The sequence below is a fragment of the Nicotiana tomentosiformis genome, chromosome 10, assembly GCF_000390325.3.
Source record: "Nicotiana tomentosiformis chromosome 10, ASM39032v3, whole genome shotgun sequence".
NCBI classification, from domain to species: domain Eukaryota; kingdom Viridiplantae; phylum Streptophyta; class Magnoliopsida; order Solanales; family Solanaceae; genus Nicotiana; species Nicotiana tomentosiformis.
In genome coordinates this window covers 61,374,128-61,393,286 of record NC_090821.1, presented here as the reverse complement: position 1 = coordinate 61,393,286, position 19,159 = coordinate 61,374,128, and the positions used below count along the sequence as shown (strand labels likewise).

The 19,159-nt window shown below is 41.0% G+C and overlaps 1 protein-coding gene across 1 annotated transcript; it reads right to left on the bottom strand.

The window, feature by feature from the left end:
- Positions 1–16,955: 16,955 nt before the first annotated feature.
- LOC104112797 (nodulin-related protein 2-like) lies at positions 16,956–18,612 on the bottom strand. The gene is made up of 2 exons (XM_009622823.4): positions 18,077–18,612; positions 16,956–17,378 (listed from the first exon to the last, which is right to left on the bottom strand). Exons 1-2 carry the CDS (start codon positions 18,504–18,506, stop codon positions 17,185–17,187), a joined length of 624 nt encoding a protein of 207 aa, XP_009621118.1. The 5' UTR covers positions 18,507–18,612; the 3' UTR covers positions 16,956–17,184.
- Between the last annotated feature and the right edge of the window lie 547 nt (positions 18,613–19,159).

Here is a 19,159-nt window from a genome sequence, read left to right as displayed (position 1 = left end):
TGCTGCAGCAGATCCACCAGTAGCTTCAATTGGAGAGCAGGCACCTGAGACGCCTGTTACTACCCCTGCACTTCAGGAGACTCTTGCTCAGTTTTTGAGCATGTTTGGCACTCTAGCTCAAGCAAGGTTGATTCCACTTGCTCCTGCCACATCTCAGGCCGGGGGAGGAGCACAGTCTCCCGCCGGTTGACCATGCCCCAAAGGTTATACTGGTGTAGCCAGTTATCCCAGTTCGTCCCGAAGTTAGGGAAATAGTTTCGGAGGGGGAGAAACTCAGGCTCGAGAGGTACAAGAAGTACCACCCTCCCACTTTCAGCGGTTTTATTGAGGAATGTCATTGTATCCTCCATACTATAGGTATTGTGGATTATAGTGGGGTTTCTTTCACGGTATTCCAGCTTAGAAGAGCGGCCTACCAGTGGTGGCAGGCATACGAGTTAGATAGTCCGGCTGAGGAATATTCACTCACTTGGACTCAATTTTTAGATATGTTCTTGAGATAATATGTTCTTCAGAGTCTTAGAGATGCATGCCGCGCAGAGTTTGAGCAGTTGTGCTAGGGTTATATGACTGTGTCAGAGTATGCGGTCCGATTCAGTGATTTGGCTAGGCATGCACCAGCCTTGGTTGCTACTGTTCGAGAGAGGGTTTGCCGATTTATTGAGAGGCTCCACCCTAGTATCAGATTCAGGATGGCCTGAGAGTTGGAGATGGACATCGCATACCAGCAGGTGGTGTCAATTGCTAGGAGATTGGAGGGTATGTGGATCCGGGAGAGAGAAGAGAGGGAAGCTAGGAGACCTCGAGATTCTGGCATGTATAACGGTTCTCATGCCCCATCTACAGCTCGTCAGGGTAGGGGTTATGGGAGTCGTCCTGTTCATTCAGCACTTCCAGCTGCCAGTGGTACTCCGGCCATTCCGAGGCCCCAGGATCCCTATTATGCACCGCCAGTGTCTAGTGTACCTCCTGTATGGGGTGCTTCCAGTGGTCAGTCTAATCGATCAGGCCCGAGCCAGTCACAGCAGACACATCCTCCGAGACCTTATTTTGAGTATGGTGACACTCGTCATATGGTGAGGGATTGCCCCAGATTCAAGAGGGGTGCACCTCCACAGATTTCACATGCTCCACCTATTCTACAGGGCCCTCAGGCTTCTCAGGCCATAGTTACTGCACCAGTTGCCACTCCACCCACACAGTCATCTAGAGGTGGAGGTCAGACAGGTAGAGGTCACCCTAGAGGGGAGGCCATGCCAGATATTATGCCCTTCCTGCTAGGACAGAGGCAGTTGCATCTGATTCTATTATCACAGGTATTGTTCCGGTCTGTCATAGAGATGCATCAGTCTTATTTGATCCAAGATCCATTTATTCCTATGTGTCATCTTATTTTGCCCCATATTTGGGCATATCCCGTTATTCTTTGAGTTCTTTTGTTTATGTATCTACACCCTTGGGTGAATCTATTACTGTTGACCGGGTGTATCGGTCATGTTTGATTGTTATCAGTGGTTTTAAGACAAGAGTTGATTTATTATTTCTCAGTATGGTAGATTTCGATATTATTTTGGGCATGGATTGGTTGTCGCCCTATCACGCTATCCTTGATTGTCATGCCAAGACGGTGACGTTGACTATGCCAAGTCTACCGTGGCTAGAGTGGAGAGGTACCTTGGATCATATTCCTGGTAGGGTTGTTTCATTTCTTAAGGCTCAACGAATGATTGAGAAGGGGTGTGATGTGTATCTGGCCTATGTGAGAGATGTTAGTGTTGATACTCCTACCGTGGAGTCAGTTCCGGTAGTAATGGATTTTCCAGATGTATTCCCCGTGGATCTTCCGGGTATGCCACCCGACAGGTATATTGATTTTGGCATTGATTTGTTACCGGGCACTCAGCCCATTTCTATTCCACCATATCGTATGGCTCCAACAGAATTGAAGGAATTAAAGGGGCAGTTACCGGAGCTGCTTGATAAGGGTTTTGTTCGGCCCAGTGTATCGCCTTGGGGTGCTCCTGTCTTAGTTGTGAAGAAGAATGATGGTTCTATGCGGATGTGTATTGATTACCGTCAGTTGAACAAGGTTACAGTGAAGAATAAGTATCCATTGCCACGTATTGATGACCTATTTGATCAACTCCAGGGTGCCAGAGTGTTCACAAAAATTAATTTATGGTCAGGGTATCATCAGTTGAAGATTTGGAACCAGTTATTCCAAAGAGTGCCTTCAGGACTTGGTATGGTCATTACGAGTTCCTTGTAATGTCATTTGGGCTGACCAATGCCCCAACAACATTTATGCACTTGATGAATAATGTATTTCATCCCTATCTTGACTCCTTCTTCATTGTGTTTATTACCGACATTCTGGTGTACTCCCGGAGCCGGGAGGATCATGAACAACACCTCAGGATTGTGCTTCAGACTTTGAGGGAAAAGAAGTTGTATGCAAAATTGTCAAAGTGTGAATTCTGGCTTGATTCGATGGGATTCTTGGATCATATAGTTTCGTGCGAAGGGATCAAGGTAGATTTAAAGAAGATTGAGGCAGTGCAGAGTTGGTCCAGACCGTCCTCGGCTACGGAGATCTAGAGTTTCCTTGATTTGGAAGGGTATTATTGCCGATTTGTAGAGGGTTTCTCTTCTATTGTTGCACCTATGGCCAAATTGACACAGAAACGTGCTCTGTTTAGGTGGACCGAGGAATGTGAGGAGAGTTTTCAAAAGCTCATGACAGCTTTGACTATAGTCCCAGTATTGGTATTGCCTACAGGTTCAAGGTCTTATACTGTGTATCGTGATACATCGCGTATTTGTATCGGCGCAGTATTAATGCAAGACGGTAGGGTGATTGCCTATGCATCCAGACAGTTAAAGGTACATGAGAAGAATTATTCGGTCCACGACCTTGAGTTAGCAGCTATTGTTCATGCCTTGAAGATTTGGCAACATTATTTGTACGGAGTCCATTGTGAGGTTTATACCGATCACCGGAGTCTATAACATCTATTTAAATAGAAAGATCTTAATTTGCGACAGCAGAGGTGGTTTGAGTTGCTTAAGGATTATGACATCACCATTCTCTATCATCCCGGAAAGGCCAATGTGGTGGCCGGTGCCTTGAGTCGTAAGGCGGAGAGTTTGGGCAGCTTAGCATACTTACCGGTAGCAGAAAGGCCTTTAGCCTTGGATGTTCAGGCCTTGGCCAACCAGTTTGTAAGATTGGATGTTTCCAAACCGAGCCGAGTTTTGGCTTGTGTGGTTTCTCAGTCTTCTATTTATGATCATATCACAGAGCGTCAGTATGATGACCCCCATCTGCTTGTCCTTAAGGATACAGTTCAGCACGGTGATGCCAAGGAAGTCACTATTGGAGATGTTGATGTATTACGGATGCAGGGTAGGCTATGTGTGCCCAATGTAGATGGTTTGCATGAGTTGATTCTCCAGGAGGCCCATAGTTTGCGGTACTCCATTCATCTAGGTGCTGCAAAGATGTATCACGACTTGAGACAACACTATTGGTGGAGGCGGATGAAGAAAGAAATAGTGGAATATGTAGCTCGGTGCCTAAATTGATAGAAGGTGAAGTGTGAGCATCAGCGAGTGGTAGATTGCTTTAGAAGTTAGAGATTCCATAATGGAAATGGGAGCATATCACTATGGATTTCGTTGTTAGTCTCTCACGGACTCAGACGAAGTTCGATGCAGTTTGGGTAATTGTGGATAGATTGACCAAGTCAGCTCATTGCATCCCTGTGGTTACTACTTACTCTTCGGAGCAGATGGCACAGGTTTATATTCGCGAGATTGTCATGCTTCATGGCGTACCGGTATCTATCATCTCTGACCGGGGTATGCAGTTTACATCACGGTTCTGGAGGGCCGTGCAGCATGAGTTGGGTACTCGGGTAGAGTTGAGTACAGCATTTCACCCTCAGACGGACGGACAATCCGAGCTCACTATTCAGATATTAGAGGATATGCTACGCACTTGTGTCATTGATTTTGGGGGTTCTTGGGATCAATTTCTGCCACTCGCAGAGTTTGCTTACAATAACAGTTACCAGTTGAGCATTCAGATGGCTCCGTATGAGGCTTTATATGAGAGATGGTTCCGATCTCTTGTGGGTTGGTTTGAGCTGGGTGAGGCTAGGCTATTGGGTACTGATTTGGTTCAGGATGCTTTGGAGAAGGTTAAATTGATTCAGTAGCGGCTTTGCACGGCACAGTCTAGACAGAAGAGTTATGCTGACAGGAAGGTCCTTGCTGTTGCTTACATGGTTGGGGAGAAGGTTCTGCTCAAGATTTCACCCATGAAGGGTGTGTTGAGGTTCAGAAAGAAGGGCAAGTTAAGTCCTACATATATTGGGCCTTTTGAAATACCTAAGAAGATTGGAGAGGCAGTTTACGAACTTGCTTTGCCACCTAATCTATCGGGTGTTCATCCAGTGTTTCATGTATCTATGCTTCGGAAGTACGTTGGAGATCTATCTCATGTTTTGGATTTTAGAACAGTGTAGTTGGATGGTAATTTGACTTATGATGTGGAGCCGGTGGCCATTTTAGACCAGTAGGTTTGAATGCTGAGATCGCAGAACATAGCTTCAGTGAAAGTGCAGTGGAGAGGCCAGCCAATCGGAGAAGCTACTTGGGAGATTGAGCGGGAGATGCGGAGAAAATATCCACACCTATTTGAGGCTCCAGGTATGATTCTAAACCCGTTCGAGGATGAACGTTTGTTTAAGAGGGGAGAATGTAACGACCCGGTCGGTCGTTTTGAGTATTACAGCCTCATTTCCCCATTTACTGCTCAATTTATGCTTTACAATTATTTTATGACTTACCGTGTTAGTTGGTTCGGGTCTGGAAGGATTTCGGAGTAAATTGAGACACTTAGTCTCATAATTTAAAACTTAAGTTGAAAAAGTTGACCGAATATTGACTTATGTGTAAATGACCCCGAATTTGAGTTTAGATGATTCCAATAGCTCTGTTGGGTGATTTTGGACTTAGGAACGTGTCCGGATTGTGATTTGGAGGTCCTTACTGGAATTAGGCTTGAAATGGAGAAAGTTTAATTTTTGGGAAGTTTGACCGGGGAGTTGACTTTTTGATATCGGGTTTGGAATCCGATTATGAAAATTGGAACAGGTCAGTTATATCATTTATGACTTATGTGCAAAACTTGAGGTCAATCGGACTTGATTTGATAGGTTTCGGCATCAGTTGTAGAAGTTGGAACTTCTTAGTTTCATTAAGGAGGTATGATTCATATTTTTAGCGTTGTTTGATGTGATTTAAGGCTTCGACTAAGTTCGTATGATGTTTTTGGACCTGTTGGTGTATTTGGTTGAGGTACCGGGGGCCTCCGGTGAGTTTCGGATGGTTAACGGATTGAAATTTTGACTTGGAACTTTGCTGGAATTTTCTGATGCACTGTTTGGTTTCCTTCTTCGCATTTGTGAGAGGGGTCTCGCGTTCGCGAAGAAGAACTGGAGGTAGGTGAGTTTGTTATTCGCATTCGTGATGAAAGGACCGCGTTCGCAATGGGTTGATCCAGTGTTCATCGCGAACGCGTGAAGGCATTCGCATTCGCGTAGAAGATTTGGGGACAGTGGAACATTAAAGCTTCGCGTTCGCGAAGGGTAGCTCGCTTTTGCGATGGCAAAGCTTGGTAAAGCATCACGTTCGTGAGGCTGTCTTCGCGTTCGCGAGGCTGTCTTCGCATTCGCGAAGAAGAAATTCGGACAGCACAAAAAAATGTGCTTCGCGAACGCGAGGGTGCTGTCGCGTTCACGAAAAAGAAACCACTGGACAAAAAGTTTAAGTTCTGAAAATGGGACTTCATCCCATTTTCCATTTTTACCGATTTGGAGCTCGAAGAGAGACGATTGTTGGGAGATTTTCAAAGAAAACAATGGGGTAAGTGTTCTTAACTCAATATTGATTAAATTACCCGAATTCGTGATTGTTTTTAAGATTTAATGGGTGAATTAAGTTAGAAAATTTAGAAAACCCTCTTGGTTTAATTTGATGATTTGAGGGTCGAGTTTATGTCGGAATTAAGTAAAATTGGTATGGTTAGACTCGTGGTTGAATGGCCTTTCAAATTTTGAGACTTTTGTCGGGTTCTGAAACGTGGGTCCCACGGGTGATTTTTGAGTTAAATTTCGGATTTTTGTTGGAAAATTTGTATTTTCATATGGAATTTGTTCCTATAATTTATATTGACTGAATCGAATTAATTATGCCTAGATTCGAGCCGATCGGAGTCGGAAAATCGAGGGAAAGGCATTCTTATTGACTGATTGAGTTTGGCTTGAGGTAAGTGGCTTGTCTAACCCTGTGGGGGAAAATCCCCTTAGGATTTGATACTGTTGTAACATTTTCTGATATGTGAGTGCCGTATACGCGCGGTGACAAGTGCGTACACAGGCTAAATTTGGAAATATCAGTTTTTGCTGACTAGTCTTCTTTTAAATTCTTTAATTGAATTGCCTTAGCATATGTAGTGATCATGTTTAGCCTAGTATCACATGTTTACGTGCCTTAACTCTTACATGCAATATGTGCAATATGCTTAGATGAATTACCTGCTTCCCTTGATTTGATTTAAATCTTTAACTGTAAGATTTCTTGTTGAAAATTTATTGTTCCTCCGACTACCTGCTGCATATTTATTTTTGGGACTACGAGGCGATTCCTCGGGAGACCCCCCTGTACTGCATATTTACTTTTGGGACTATGAGGCGGTTCCTCGGAAGATCCACCTGCACTGCATATTTACTTTTGGGACTACGAGGCGGTACCACGGGAGCGCCCCTGTTGTTTACCTCTATGTGTTGTGTTGTTCATTTCTCAGTCATTTTTGTTATATTATTATATCCTCTGTCTTGCTTTTCTATTATTTCTAGTAGGGCCTGACCTGACCTCGTCACTACTCTACCGAGGTTAGGCTTGGCACTTACTGGGTACCGCTGTGGTGTACTCATACTACGCTTCAGCATATCTTTTTGTGCAGATCCAGGTACTTCTTACTAGCTTAGATATCAGTGAGCTACTTGTGTTCGGGAGACTTCAAGGTATATCTGTCAGTGTCTGCAGACCTCGGAGTCCCCCTCTATCCTTATCATGTTATTTTCTTTATTTTAGTAGACTCTGATGTATAGAGACATTAGTATTTCTCTTAGAAGCTTGTGACTTGTTTCTACCAAGTTTTGGGAGATTATAGTTCTTTTACTTGCAGTTTTCATTTATTACAACTATTAAGGTTTGATTTTCACACTCTTATTATGTTATTCCGCAATTTGTTAGGCTTACCTAGTCTTAGAGACTACGTGCCATCACGGCATCCTACGGAGGGTGAATTGGGGTCGTGACATGCTCAGGCCCAAGTGGGTCCCGTTATGACTGATGATGAGCAGAAGAGACTAGAGAGATTTGGGAGACTCTAGCCTCCAGCATTCAGTGGGGCAGAGTCTGAGGATGCCCAGGACTTTTTGGATATATGCCAGCAGATTCTTCGCACGGCAGGTATTCTGGAGACCAATGGGGTCTCATTCACTACTTTTCAGTTTACTAGGGCTGCCTTCAGATGGTGGGAGGCTTATTAGAGGTGCATATCAGTCAGTGAAGCACCACTTACATGACGTGAGTTCTCCGTTCTCTTCTTGGAGAATTTTGTGTCGTAGTCTCGCACGGAGGAGCTGCGCAGACAGTTTGAGCAGCTTCGTCAGGAGGGCATATATGTTACCCATTACAAGATGAGGTTTTTAGAGTAGGCTCGTCACGTAGTTTGGTTGGTTCCCACTGATGGGGAGAGGATTATGAGGTTCATTGATGGCCTCACATATCAATTGCGGTTGCTTATGACTCAGGAGAGGGTATCTGGTGCTACTTTCGACGAGGTGGTCGATATTGCTCGACAAATAGACATGGTCCATAGTCAGGAGCGTGAGGAGAGGGAGGCCAAGAGGCCTCGAGGTTTGGGTAGTCCCAGTGGTATTCATTCGAGGGACAGCCTTACCACAGTAGGGGTCGTCCTTATAGGCCCGCTCAAATGGCTTGTCCAGTTCACCGTGGTGCATCATCTAGCCATGGTTCATACAGCGCTTGTCAGAGTCAGTCATCTCTCAGTGCCCTTCCAACTCAGAGTTTGTCCCGTGCTCCTTCAGTTCAGTTCTCGGGGTCCGTCTCAGTACCTGCCGCCATTTTCAAAGAGGGGTTGTTTTGAGTGTGGAGATTTGGGTCACATAAAAAGATATTGCCCTTGCCTTTTGGGAGGTCCAACTCAGCAGAGGAGTCAGACTACGAATTCAGCACCAGTTACTTCACCACCCGCCCAGCCAGCTCGGGGTGGGGCTCAGTCAGCTAGGGGTCGCCCAAGAGGGGGAGGTCGATCAGGTGGTGGTCAGGCCCAATTCTATGTTAATCCTTCCAGGCCAGATGTTGTTGCTTTAGATGCAGTGATCACAAGTATTGTCTCAGTATGCCACAGGGATGCTTTTGTATTATTTTACCCTGGTTCCACTTATTCGTATGTATCATCATACTTTGCTCATTATCTGGATATGCCCTGTGAGACCTTAGTTTCATCTGTTCATGTATCTATGCCAGTGGGCGACACCATTGTTGTGGACCGTGTATATCGATTATGTGTAGTGACTACTGGGGGATTGGAGACTAGAGTTGATCTCTTATTGCTTAGTATGATTGATTTCGACGTGATCTTGGGTATGGATTGGTTGTCTCCATGTCATGTTGTTCTGGATTGTCACGCTAAGACTGAGATGTTGGCGATGCCAGGGTTGCCAAGGATTGAGTGGAGAGGTTCTCTAGACTATGTTCCTAGCAGAGTGATTTCATATTTGAAAGGCCAGTGGATGGTTGGGAAGGGCTGTTTATCTTATTTGTCCTTTGTGAGGGATGTTGATGCTGATACCCATACTATTGATTTTGTTCCGGTGGTGCAAAATTTCCCAGATGTGTTTCTTGCAGACCTGCTAGGCATGCCGCCCGACAAGGATATCAACTTTGGTATTGACTTGATACCGGTTACTCGGCCCATTTCTATTCCTCTGTATCATATGGCACCAGCCGAGTTGAAGGAATTGAAAGAGCAACTTTAGGAACTTCTTGATAAGGGGTTTATTATGCCTAGTGTGTCGCCTTGGGGTGTACTGGTTCTATTTGTGAAAAAGAAAGACGGTACTATGCGGATGTGCATCGACTATAGGCAGTTGAACAAAGTTACAATCAAGAACAAGTATCCTTTGGAAAGTATTGATGATTTATTTGACCAGCTTCAGGGAGCGAGGGTGTTATCTAATATTGATCTGAGGTCTGTGTATCACCAGTTGAATATTTGGGATTCAGATATTTTAAAGACGACATTCAGGACCCGCTATGGTCACTATGAATTTCTTGTGATGTCTTTTGGGGTGACCAAAGCCCCAGTAGCGTTCATGCACTTGATGAACAATGTATTCCAGCCATATCTTGATTCATTTGTTGTAGTATTTATTGATGATATCCTGGTGTACTCATGTAGCCAGGAGGAGCATGCACAGCACTTGAGTAATGTATTACAAAGGCTGAGGGAGGAGAAACTTTATGCCAAGTTCTCCAAGTGTGAGTTTTGGCTTAGTTCGGTGGCGTTCTTAGGGCACGTAGTGTCCAGTGAGGGGATTCAGGTAGATCCGAAGAAGATAGAAGCAGTTCAGAGTTGGCCCAGTCCATCTTTAGCTACTGAAATTCAGAGTTTTCTCGGCTTAGCTGGGTATTATCGTCGCCTTGTGGAGGGCTTCTCGTCTACATACGCCTATGAGTAAATTGACCCAGAAAGTTGCTTTATTCAGGTGGTCGGATGAGTGTGAAGAGAGCTTTCAGAAGCTCAAGACTGCATTGACCACAGCTCCAGTTCTAGTTTTGCCTTCAACTTCAGGTTCTTATACAGTGTATTGCGATTCTTTTCAGAACGATATCGGGTGTGTCTTAATGCAGGATGGTAGAGCAATTGCTTATGCTTCACGCCAATTGAAGTCATATGAGAAGAACTACCATGTTCATGATTTAGAGTTGGTAGCCATCGTTCATGCATTGAAGATTTGGAGGCATTATCTCTACGGTGTGTCTTGTAAGGTATTTACGGATCATCGGAATCTCCAGCACTTGTTCAAACAAAAAGATCTAAATTTGAGACAGCGGAGATGGTTAGAGCTGCTAAAGGACTATGATATTACTATTATGTATCATCCTGGGAAGGCCAATGTAGTGGTCGATGCCTTAAGTAGAAAGGCAGTGAGTATGGGTAGCCTTGCATTCATTCCTGTTGGTAAAAGACCTTTTACAGTTTATGTTTAGGCCTTAGCTAACCAGTTCGTGAGATTAGATATTTCGGAGCCTAGTCAGGTTCCAGCTTGTGTGGTTTCTCGGTCTTCCTTATATGATTGCATCAGAGAGCGCAGTATGATGATCCCTATTTGCTTGTCCTTAAGGACACGGTTCAGCACGGTGATGCCACAGATGTTACTATTGGGGACGTTGGGGTGTTGAGGATGTAGGGTCGGATTTGTGTGCCTAATGTAGATGGACTACGTGAGTTGATTCTTGAGGAGGCCCACAGTTCGCGGTATTGCATTCATCCGGGTGCCGCAAAGATGTATCAGGACTTGAGACAACACTATTGGTGGAGAATAATGAAGAAAGATATAGTGGGGTTATAGCTTGGTGTTTAAATTGTCAGCAGGTGAAGTACGAACATTAGAGACCAGGCGGATTACTTTAGAGACTTAAAATTCAGGAGTGAAAGTGGGATCATATTACCATGGACTTCGTAGTTAGACTTCCACAGACTTCGAGGAAGTTTGATGCTATTTGGGTGATTATGGATCGGTTGACCAAGTCTGTGCATTTTATTCCAGCCGGTACTACTTATTCTTCGGAGCGGTTGACTGAGATCTATATCCGCGAAATTGTTCACCTTCACGGTGTGCCGGTGTCCATCATTTCAAATTGGGGTACACAGTTCATATCACAATTTTGGAGAGCAGTGCAGCGAGAGTTAGGCACACAGGTTCAGTTTGAGTACAGCATTTCACCCTCAGACACACGGACAGTCAGAGCGCACTATTCAGATATTGGAAGATATGTTATGCGCTTGTGTTATAAATTTCGAGAATTCTTGGGATCATTTTCTACTGCTTGCAGAGTTTTCCTACAATAACAGCTACCAATCGAGCATTCAGATGGCTCCATATGAGGCTTTGTATGGGAGACGGTATCGGTCTCCGGTGGGTTGGTTTGAGCCGGGTAAGGCTAGGCTATTGGGTATTGATTTAGTTCAGGATGCTTTGGAAAAGGTTAAATTGATTCAGGATCGACTTCGCACGGCACAGTCTGGACAGAAGAGCTATGCTGACCGGAAGGTTCGCGATGTTGCTTACATGGTAGTACAAAAGGAACTCCTCTGAATTTCGCCTATGAAGGGTGTTATGAGGTTTGGGAAGAAGGGAGAGTTGAGTCCTCGGTATATTGGGCCTTTTGAAATACTTGAAAGGATTGGAGAGGTGGCTTATGAACTTGCATTGACGCCTAGTCTATCGGGTGTTCATCTAGTGTTCCATATATTCATGCTCCGAAAGTATGACGGAGATCCGTCTAAAGTTTTGGATTTCAGTACGATTTAGTTGGATGGTGATTTGACTTATGATGTGGAGCCAGTGGCCATTTTGGATCGGCAGGTTCGAAAGTTGAGGTCAAAAGATATAGCTTCAGTGAAGGTGCAGTGGAGAGGTCAGCTAGTTGAAGAGGCTACTTGGGAGACCGAGCGGGAGATGCAGAACAGATATCCACACCTATTTGAGACTCCAGGTATCGTTCTAAATCCGTTCGAGGATGAACGTTTATTTAAGAAGGGGAAAATGTAACGACCCGGCAGTCGTTTTGAGTATTACAACCCTATTCTCCCATTTACTACTCATTTTGTGCTTCTACAGTTGTTATGTGACTTGTCGTGGTAGTTGACTCGGGTCCGGTGAGGTTTCAGAATGAATTAAGACACTTAGTCTCAAGGATGAAAACTTAAAGTTGAAAAGGTTGATCGGATGTTGACTTATGTGCAAACAACTCCGGAATAGAGTTTTGATGATTCCAATAGCTCCTTATGGTGTTTTTGGACTTAGGAGTGTGTCCGAAAAATTATTTGGAAGTCTATAGCTAATTTTGGCTTGAAATGGAGAAATTAGGAAATGGAAGGTTTGGAAGTTTGACAGGGAGTTGAATTTATTGATATCAGGGTCGGAATCCAGTTCTGAAAATTTTCATAGGCCCGTTATGATATTTATGACTTGTGTGCAAAATTTGAACTCAATCGGACTTGATTTGATAGGTTTCGGCATCGAATGTAGAAGTTGGAATTCGTTAGTTTTCATTAAGCTTGAATTGGGGTGCGATTCACGTTTTTGATATTATTTAATGTGACTAAGTTCGTGTGGTGAGTTTCGGATGGTTATCGGATCGAAATATGGACTTAGAACAAACCTAGAAATTTCTGCATTCTAGTTCAATCGCACCTGCAGAAATTTTCTCGCAGAAGTGAGCTTGGCTAGGCGCAGAAGCGGAATGGGGATGGCCTGGGTCTGCGTCATAGGTCCGGGAAGACTTCCACATCTGCGAGCCGGGCTCCGCAGATGCGGAGTGATGGAAGGGCAGCCAGTGTCGCAGAAGTGGAGCAGCGACCGCATAAGCAGACTGTTGTCCGCAGAAGTGTGCTAAGCCACGGAAGTGTGCTAAGCTGCAGAAGCGTGCTAAGCCGTAGAAGTGAAAGGGATCCTCGCATCTGCGAGACCGCAGATGCGGCCAAGTGTGTCGCAGGTGCGAAATTGCTGGGCAATGTACATTCCAAAGGGGTCCGAGAGTTTTTTCATTTTTGGATATTTCAAACACGGTTTGGGCCGATTTTTCTGAGAGAATTCACGGGGAAACTTGAGGTAAGTCACTTGTGACCATTTTTAGTCGATAATATTGAATTATCATTAACTATTCTGATTATATTATGTGTTTTTGAGGTGTAATTCAAGAAATTGGGCCTAGGGATTTCAAAATAGAAATTTAAGATTTGGAGGTTGAGTTGATATCAGAATTTGATAAATTTGGTATGGTTGGACTCGTGGTTGAATGGAAGTTCATATTTTGTAACTTTTGTCGGGTTCTGAGATGTGGGCCCCGTTGTTGATTTTTGGGTGAATTTTCGGATTTAATTGGAAAAAATTAGTATTTTCATATAGAATTGATTCCTATAATTCGTGTTGACTGTATCGAATTAATTGTGACTAGATTCGAGGCATTCGGGGGCCGATTCGCTAGGCAAAGGCCTATTGGAATAGAGAATTTTTACTGATTGAGGTAAGTAATAGTTCTAAATTTGGTTTTGAGGGTATGAAACCCCGTATTATGTGCCATATGATTGGTTTTGAGGTGACACACATGCTAGGTAACGGGCGTGTGGGCGTGCACCGTAGGATTTATGACTTGGTCAAATCTATGGAACCGAATAGTTGAAAAATTTATTGTTATCCGTATATTCTCCATATGTTATAGAAATTGAACTGCAATTCATGTTAGAAATCATGTTTAGACTATGTGTCGGTACTGCAGGGACCCACAGAGATCGTGTACATATTGAATTATCTGCTAAATTATTATTTTGTACTCAGTCATAGTTTTACTTGCATATTACATCTCAGTCTCTATTGTTCATTATTGATACATTATATCATTGATGTTTGGTATGATTATCATTATTATTGAGAGCTAGAGAGACTGGAGAGGTTAATAACTGAGTGAAGCCGAGGGCCTTATTTTGTGAGGATATTTATGGGATCAAGTTGCACGCCACAACATGTTTTATTGATTTATGTTATGATTGGCTTGTTATAGCGCTTGGGCTGAAGGTGCCCCTCCGGAGTCTGCACACCCACAGTGACCGCAGTTGATTTATATTGAGGGATGGATTTTTCCTGGGCATGGATCTTTCCCGAATCATTTATATTTAGGGATGAATTTTTCCTGGCTGGATTGGCCTTATACAGTACTGAGTGACTGACTGTCAGTCGATATATATATATATATATATATATATATATATATATATATATATATATATATATATATATATATATGGGATGGACCTTCCCTGGGTTGGATTGGCTATATACACTACTAAGTGATTGAGTATTCCGAGTTAAAGAAGTTATTTTATTATTTTATTATAACATCTACTAATATTTTTAATAATTTTTAATTTTGTATTACATGTCATAACCAATCAAAATTTGAAATTGAACTAAAGAGTGCAGTTATGAATTTTTAGTAGAATAATTTATAATTTATTATGGTGGTATTAATTCGAATATTTCGAATTAAGACCATAATAGAAAGCCTCGTTAATTAAATATTGCGGTCCATATTATGCCTGAATAATTAGGAATTAAATAGAATTCTATTTCTTGATGGAAAAGGAAGACCCAACAGATTTAGAAAAAAGTTTTAAACCCTAAAACATGTGGCTATATAAAGAGGTCTTCTTCCGTGATGAGGCTATGGTTTTTAGTATACGTTTTTCCTAGGAGAAACTCGCCCACGCGAGTTTTGCCAATTTCGGGTATTATTTGGGTCACACAGCAGAAGACTGTGGAACTGGAGTATGATCTCGTGGATGGTGTTTGCTCTCACTTGAAGGCTCTTTTCTTGATCGCAGTCACGCTTCAAGAGATAAGTATCGATTTTATGTTTGATTAAAATTTGTGATTGTATGTTATCTATATTACATGCAAGTGATCCTGGCTATTTGCTTTCGCTGTTTATACCTGTTTTCCATCAAAGACACGCGGCGACGTTAACGTCAAGTTAGAGGTTTAGAGACATATCTAGGAATATAAAGGTTTAAAGTTGAGCAAGACTAATTCGGAATACTTGGAATGCAAATTAAGTGACGTAACTGATAGGCAGATGTAGAAGTGAAGATTGATATACAAGTCATCCCAATGAGAAGAAGTTTCAAGTATCTTGTGTCAATAATCCAAGAAAATGGGAGATTGACGATGAAGTCACACATTATATTGGAGCGGGATAGATGAAATAAAGGCTCGCATCATGTGTCCTGTGTAATAAAAATGTGTCGTCGAAACTTAATATTAAATAAGTTCTATAGAGTAGTTAATAGACCAGCTATGTTGTATGTGGTAGAGTATTAGCTAGTAGAACTCTCACGCTCATTGAGAATAACGGAAATGAGGATGCTGAGATGGATGTGTGGGCATAATATGAGAGATATAATTAGGCACAAAGTTTTTCGGGACAAAATGGGAGTGGCCTCTATGGTGGACAAGATGAGGGAAGCGAGGAAGAGATAGTTCAGCCATGTGAAGAAGAGATGCATAGATGCCCTAGCTAGTGAGGAGGTGTGAGAGGTTAGCAACGGTGGGTCTAAGGAGATGTAAAGGTAGGTTGAACAAATATTGGAGAGGTAATTAGATAGGCACATGACATATCTTCAGCTTACCGAGGATATGACCCTAGATAGAAAGATAAAGAGGTCGAGAATTAAGGTAGAATGTTAGTAGGTAGTCGAGTTTAGGACACTATATTTGTTCTTAATTTCCATATCAGTATTATTATTACCATTCTTGTATTATCTTATTATTCGATTTCTATTGCTACATGTTGTTTCATTTGCTTCGGATATCTTATTGCTTTGTTAATTTGCTGTTATTACTGTTCTTGGCTTCTTCACTACTGTTTTACTTTTTCCAAACTGGTCTAAAATATTTTTCTTGAGTCGGGGTCTATCAAAAATAGTCTCTTTATTTTCACAAGATAAGAGTAAGGTCTGTATACTATCTTCCTCAGATTTTATATATGAAAATAAAGTAAGTATATATATTATTGTTGTTGTTGCTAAATATATATTGATAGCCTTGTATATTATTGCCAAAAGAAGTTTGCAAGTAGAGATTGAGTAAAATATTTACTCAAAATAAAATTTCATGAGTAAAGCCTATAATTGTATGAAAACAGTCGAAGTAAAAAAGGAAAATGAATCTTGCAAATTGAAAGGCTAATATAGAAGGAGCGTGTTTAGGTTTGCTGCCTAACACCTTTCATAAATAATCCGACAGCAATAATGTGCCTAAAGTTTACTCGTGGCAGGACCTTATAAATTATAATAGTGAAGCTCCAAAATATTATGGTTCATGCCAACTTTGGCCTTGTTATAAGAAAACCTAATTACTAGAAAAATATTTCAAGCTAACTGATATTTTACTTACCGAACTGTAGCTTTTTTCAAGTAAAATTTATATCCAAAAATAACTTTAACTCTTTAAGTATTTTTTCAACTTTAACTTCAATCTTTTTCCAACTTCAACCAAATTAATATTGCCTAAACGCCACCAATTAATATCATGATCTCCAAAATTTTCTTATTCAATTCACCAGTGCATTTGGTAACTTCCCGAGCTGCATCACAAAAGGAAAATTGAAAGAAAGTGAAAAATATAAAGGAAATTTGGCACTATGTAACAACTTAGCCTATTAATTGGCTAAAATTAACATATTTTTTTATTTATTTGCATCATGTAGCTAATAAATATACATCACAATTATATATGCGTATGTATATTATAACTATATTTTTCTTCTTTATTTATATCAAAATATATATCAAATATGAAATTATAAATATAGTTATCCAATTGTTATCTCTATATTCAAGTATATTTCATAAAAATAATTATATTATTTGTATATCATAATATATAACATATCAAATAATACATATACCAAAATATATATTACAACTTTATATTCCTTCTTTTTGTATTGTATATAAAAAATAAAAGGAAGCCGAATATAAGAATCACACTACACCGTATACACCAATAACATCATAAAAGTTCACACTTTATCCATACAACACAAATTCCATTACCCCCTAAAAATCATACCGGAAAAAACACACACACAAATTACATATGCCAAGTAAAAACCAGCTCCGGCGACTAGAGAAATTCGCCGCCGGTAATGAACACTGAACAGTGGCAAAGAAAGTGAAAGAAAAGAAACTTGGAATATAACAGCCATAATTTTAAAAAAAAAAAAAACTGATTAAACTAATCACTTCTTGCCTAAGAAGTCACCGGCCAACTTAAGATAATCTGGTCCTGATCCTCCTTCAGATGCTTTTGCCGATTCACCATCTCCTGGTTTCAGAAATCCTTCTGCCATTTTCACGTATTGCCCATACCCTTCTCCCTTTTCTTCCTCTGCCGGTGCCGGTGCAGGTGCCGATGCCTTTGGTTCTTCGGTATCTGTCCAAGAATATACATACAAATCTTATTTTAATCTTAATAATAAAATTTTATTACCACACATATTATAAATATTTAATATCACAAATTTTAAGTCATCTGGCAGTATAAATGTTATAGTATAGTACTTAATTATAATTTTTCAAAGTCTCTTATCTATTTTTTAATCTTAAATAAACTATATGACCATTGAAACAGATAGTACTTCCTCCGTCCTAATTTATAACATTATTTCCCTTCTAATCGCTCCAAGAAAACACTTTTTTATATTGGTACTCTCTACGTCCTAGTTTATGTGGGTACTAATTTATATGGCATTGTTCTAATTTTGAGAGACAAATAAATTATTCTTTCACATCATTTCTTATATGTCTTTAAATATATTGAATTGTTAATTGTTGTTATTTATAATAAATTTTAACGTAAATTTTAAATATATAAATTTTATTTTAATAAGTTAAAAGATTGGGTGTTTAGATTCACGATAAAATTAAAATATTTAACACTCAAAAAGTGCCATATAAATTGCCACTAGGGGTAACAATTTAACTTCAAAATGATCCATCTATATAATTCACTATCTATGACTAATTCTAGATTTTTTTCAAAAAATATTCAGTTCTTTCTTAAACTTCGTGGCCAGTCAAATACATATATTGTGACTGAAAAAGCACTACTGTAATTAACATTATCTTCACCTGCCGGTGCCGGTGGCTTTGTTTCTTCAGTATCTGCTGCGGCCGGAGCCGGTGCCGGTGCCTTTGTTTCTTCGGTATCTGGTGCGGCTGCCGGAGGCTTTGCAGCGGCGGCATCGGTGGTGGTGGAGGGGTTAGCAGAACCGTACTGGTGGAGATAAGTTTCAGCTTTTTCAACATACTGTCCAACACCTTGAGTTTCATCTAATTTACCATATTTCTGTGCAGCGTCAAGAACATCAGCAGCAGCTTCAGCCACCTTTTTGTTATCGACCTTGCCGGAATCTTTGTTGAATTGACTTTGAGCTGCTTCAGCTAACACTTTTGCACTGGAAAAAAGGTCAGTAGTTGAAGCTTCCTCGCCGGCGGTTTTCTTGGGCTCGTCGGCGGATTGGCCGCCGGCGCTCTTAGCCAAAGATGAGAGGAAATTCATGATATTTTCTTGTGAAGAAGAAGTAACTGTGTTTTTATGTGTTGGAGATTGGTTTGAATAGTGAGGAGGTTCATATTATGGAGTTGGTATATATAGAGGTAGCTTTTCGTTGAGTTTCATTATTGATACACCGACCAATAAATAGTGAGGTTTCCCAATTCGGTATAACACTTCAGAATGCAAAAATGCATTTTCATCCCTGATATTTCGTTTATATTTCAATTGAGTTCTTGTCAAAAATTATATCAACCTTATTCTCAAACTAATAATTAGTAAGGAGTACTATAAACCATTTACCTCTGTAACCACAGTCCGTACTCAGGTCTAGTCTTAAAAAATGTAATAACTTATTTCTTTTTCAAATTGATAATGTATTAATTAGTGCATTTTAATGATGTTATTACTTACTTTTAAAAGAAAAAGAAGGTTTGAAATTTTTTAATGGTGTTTGGTTAGATAACAAAAAATATTTTTAAAAAATTATAGGAGTATAATTTAGACAAATATTATGAAAGACCAAAATGGGAAAGGGGTGGGGTGGGGGGAGAATAATAGGTCAGGGTATAGGAGTTGAGATGGCGATGGCGAGGTTAGGGGTGGGGGTGGGGTGGAGCAAGGAATAGGGTAAGAAAGGTTGAAAAAGAGTTTTGAAA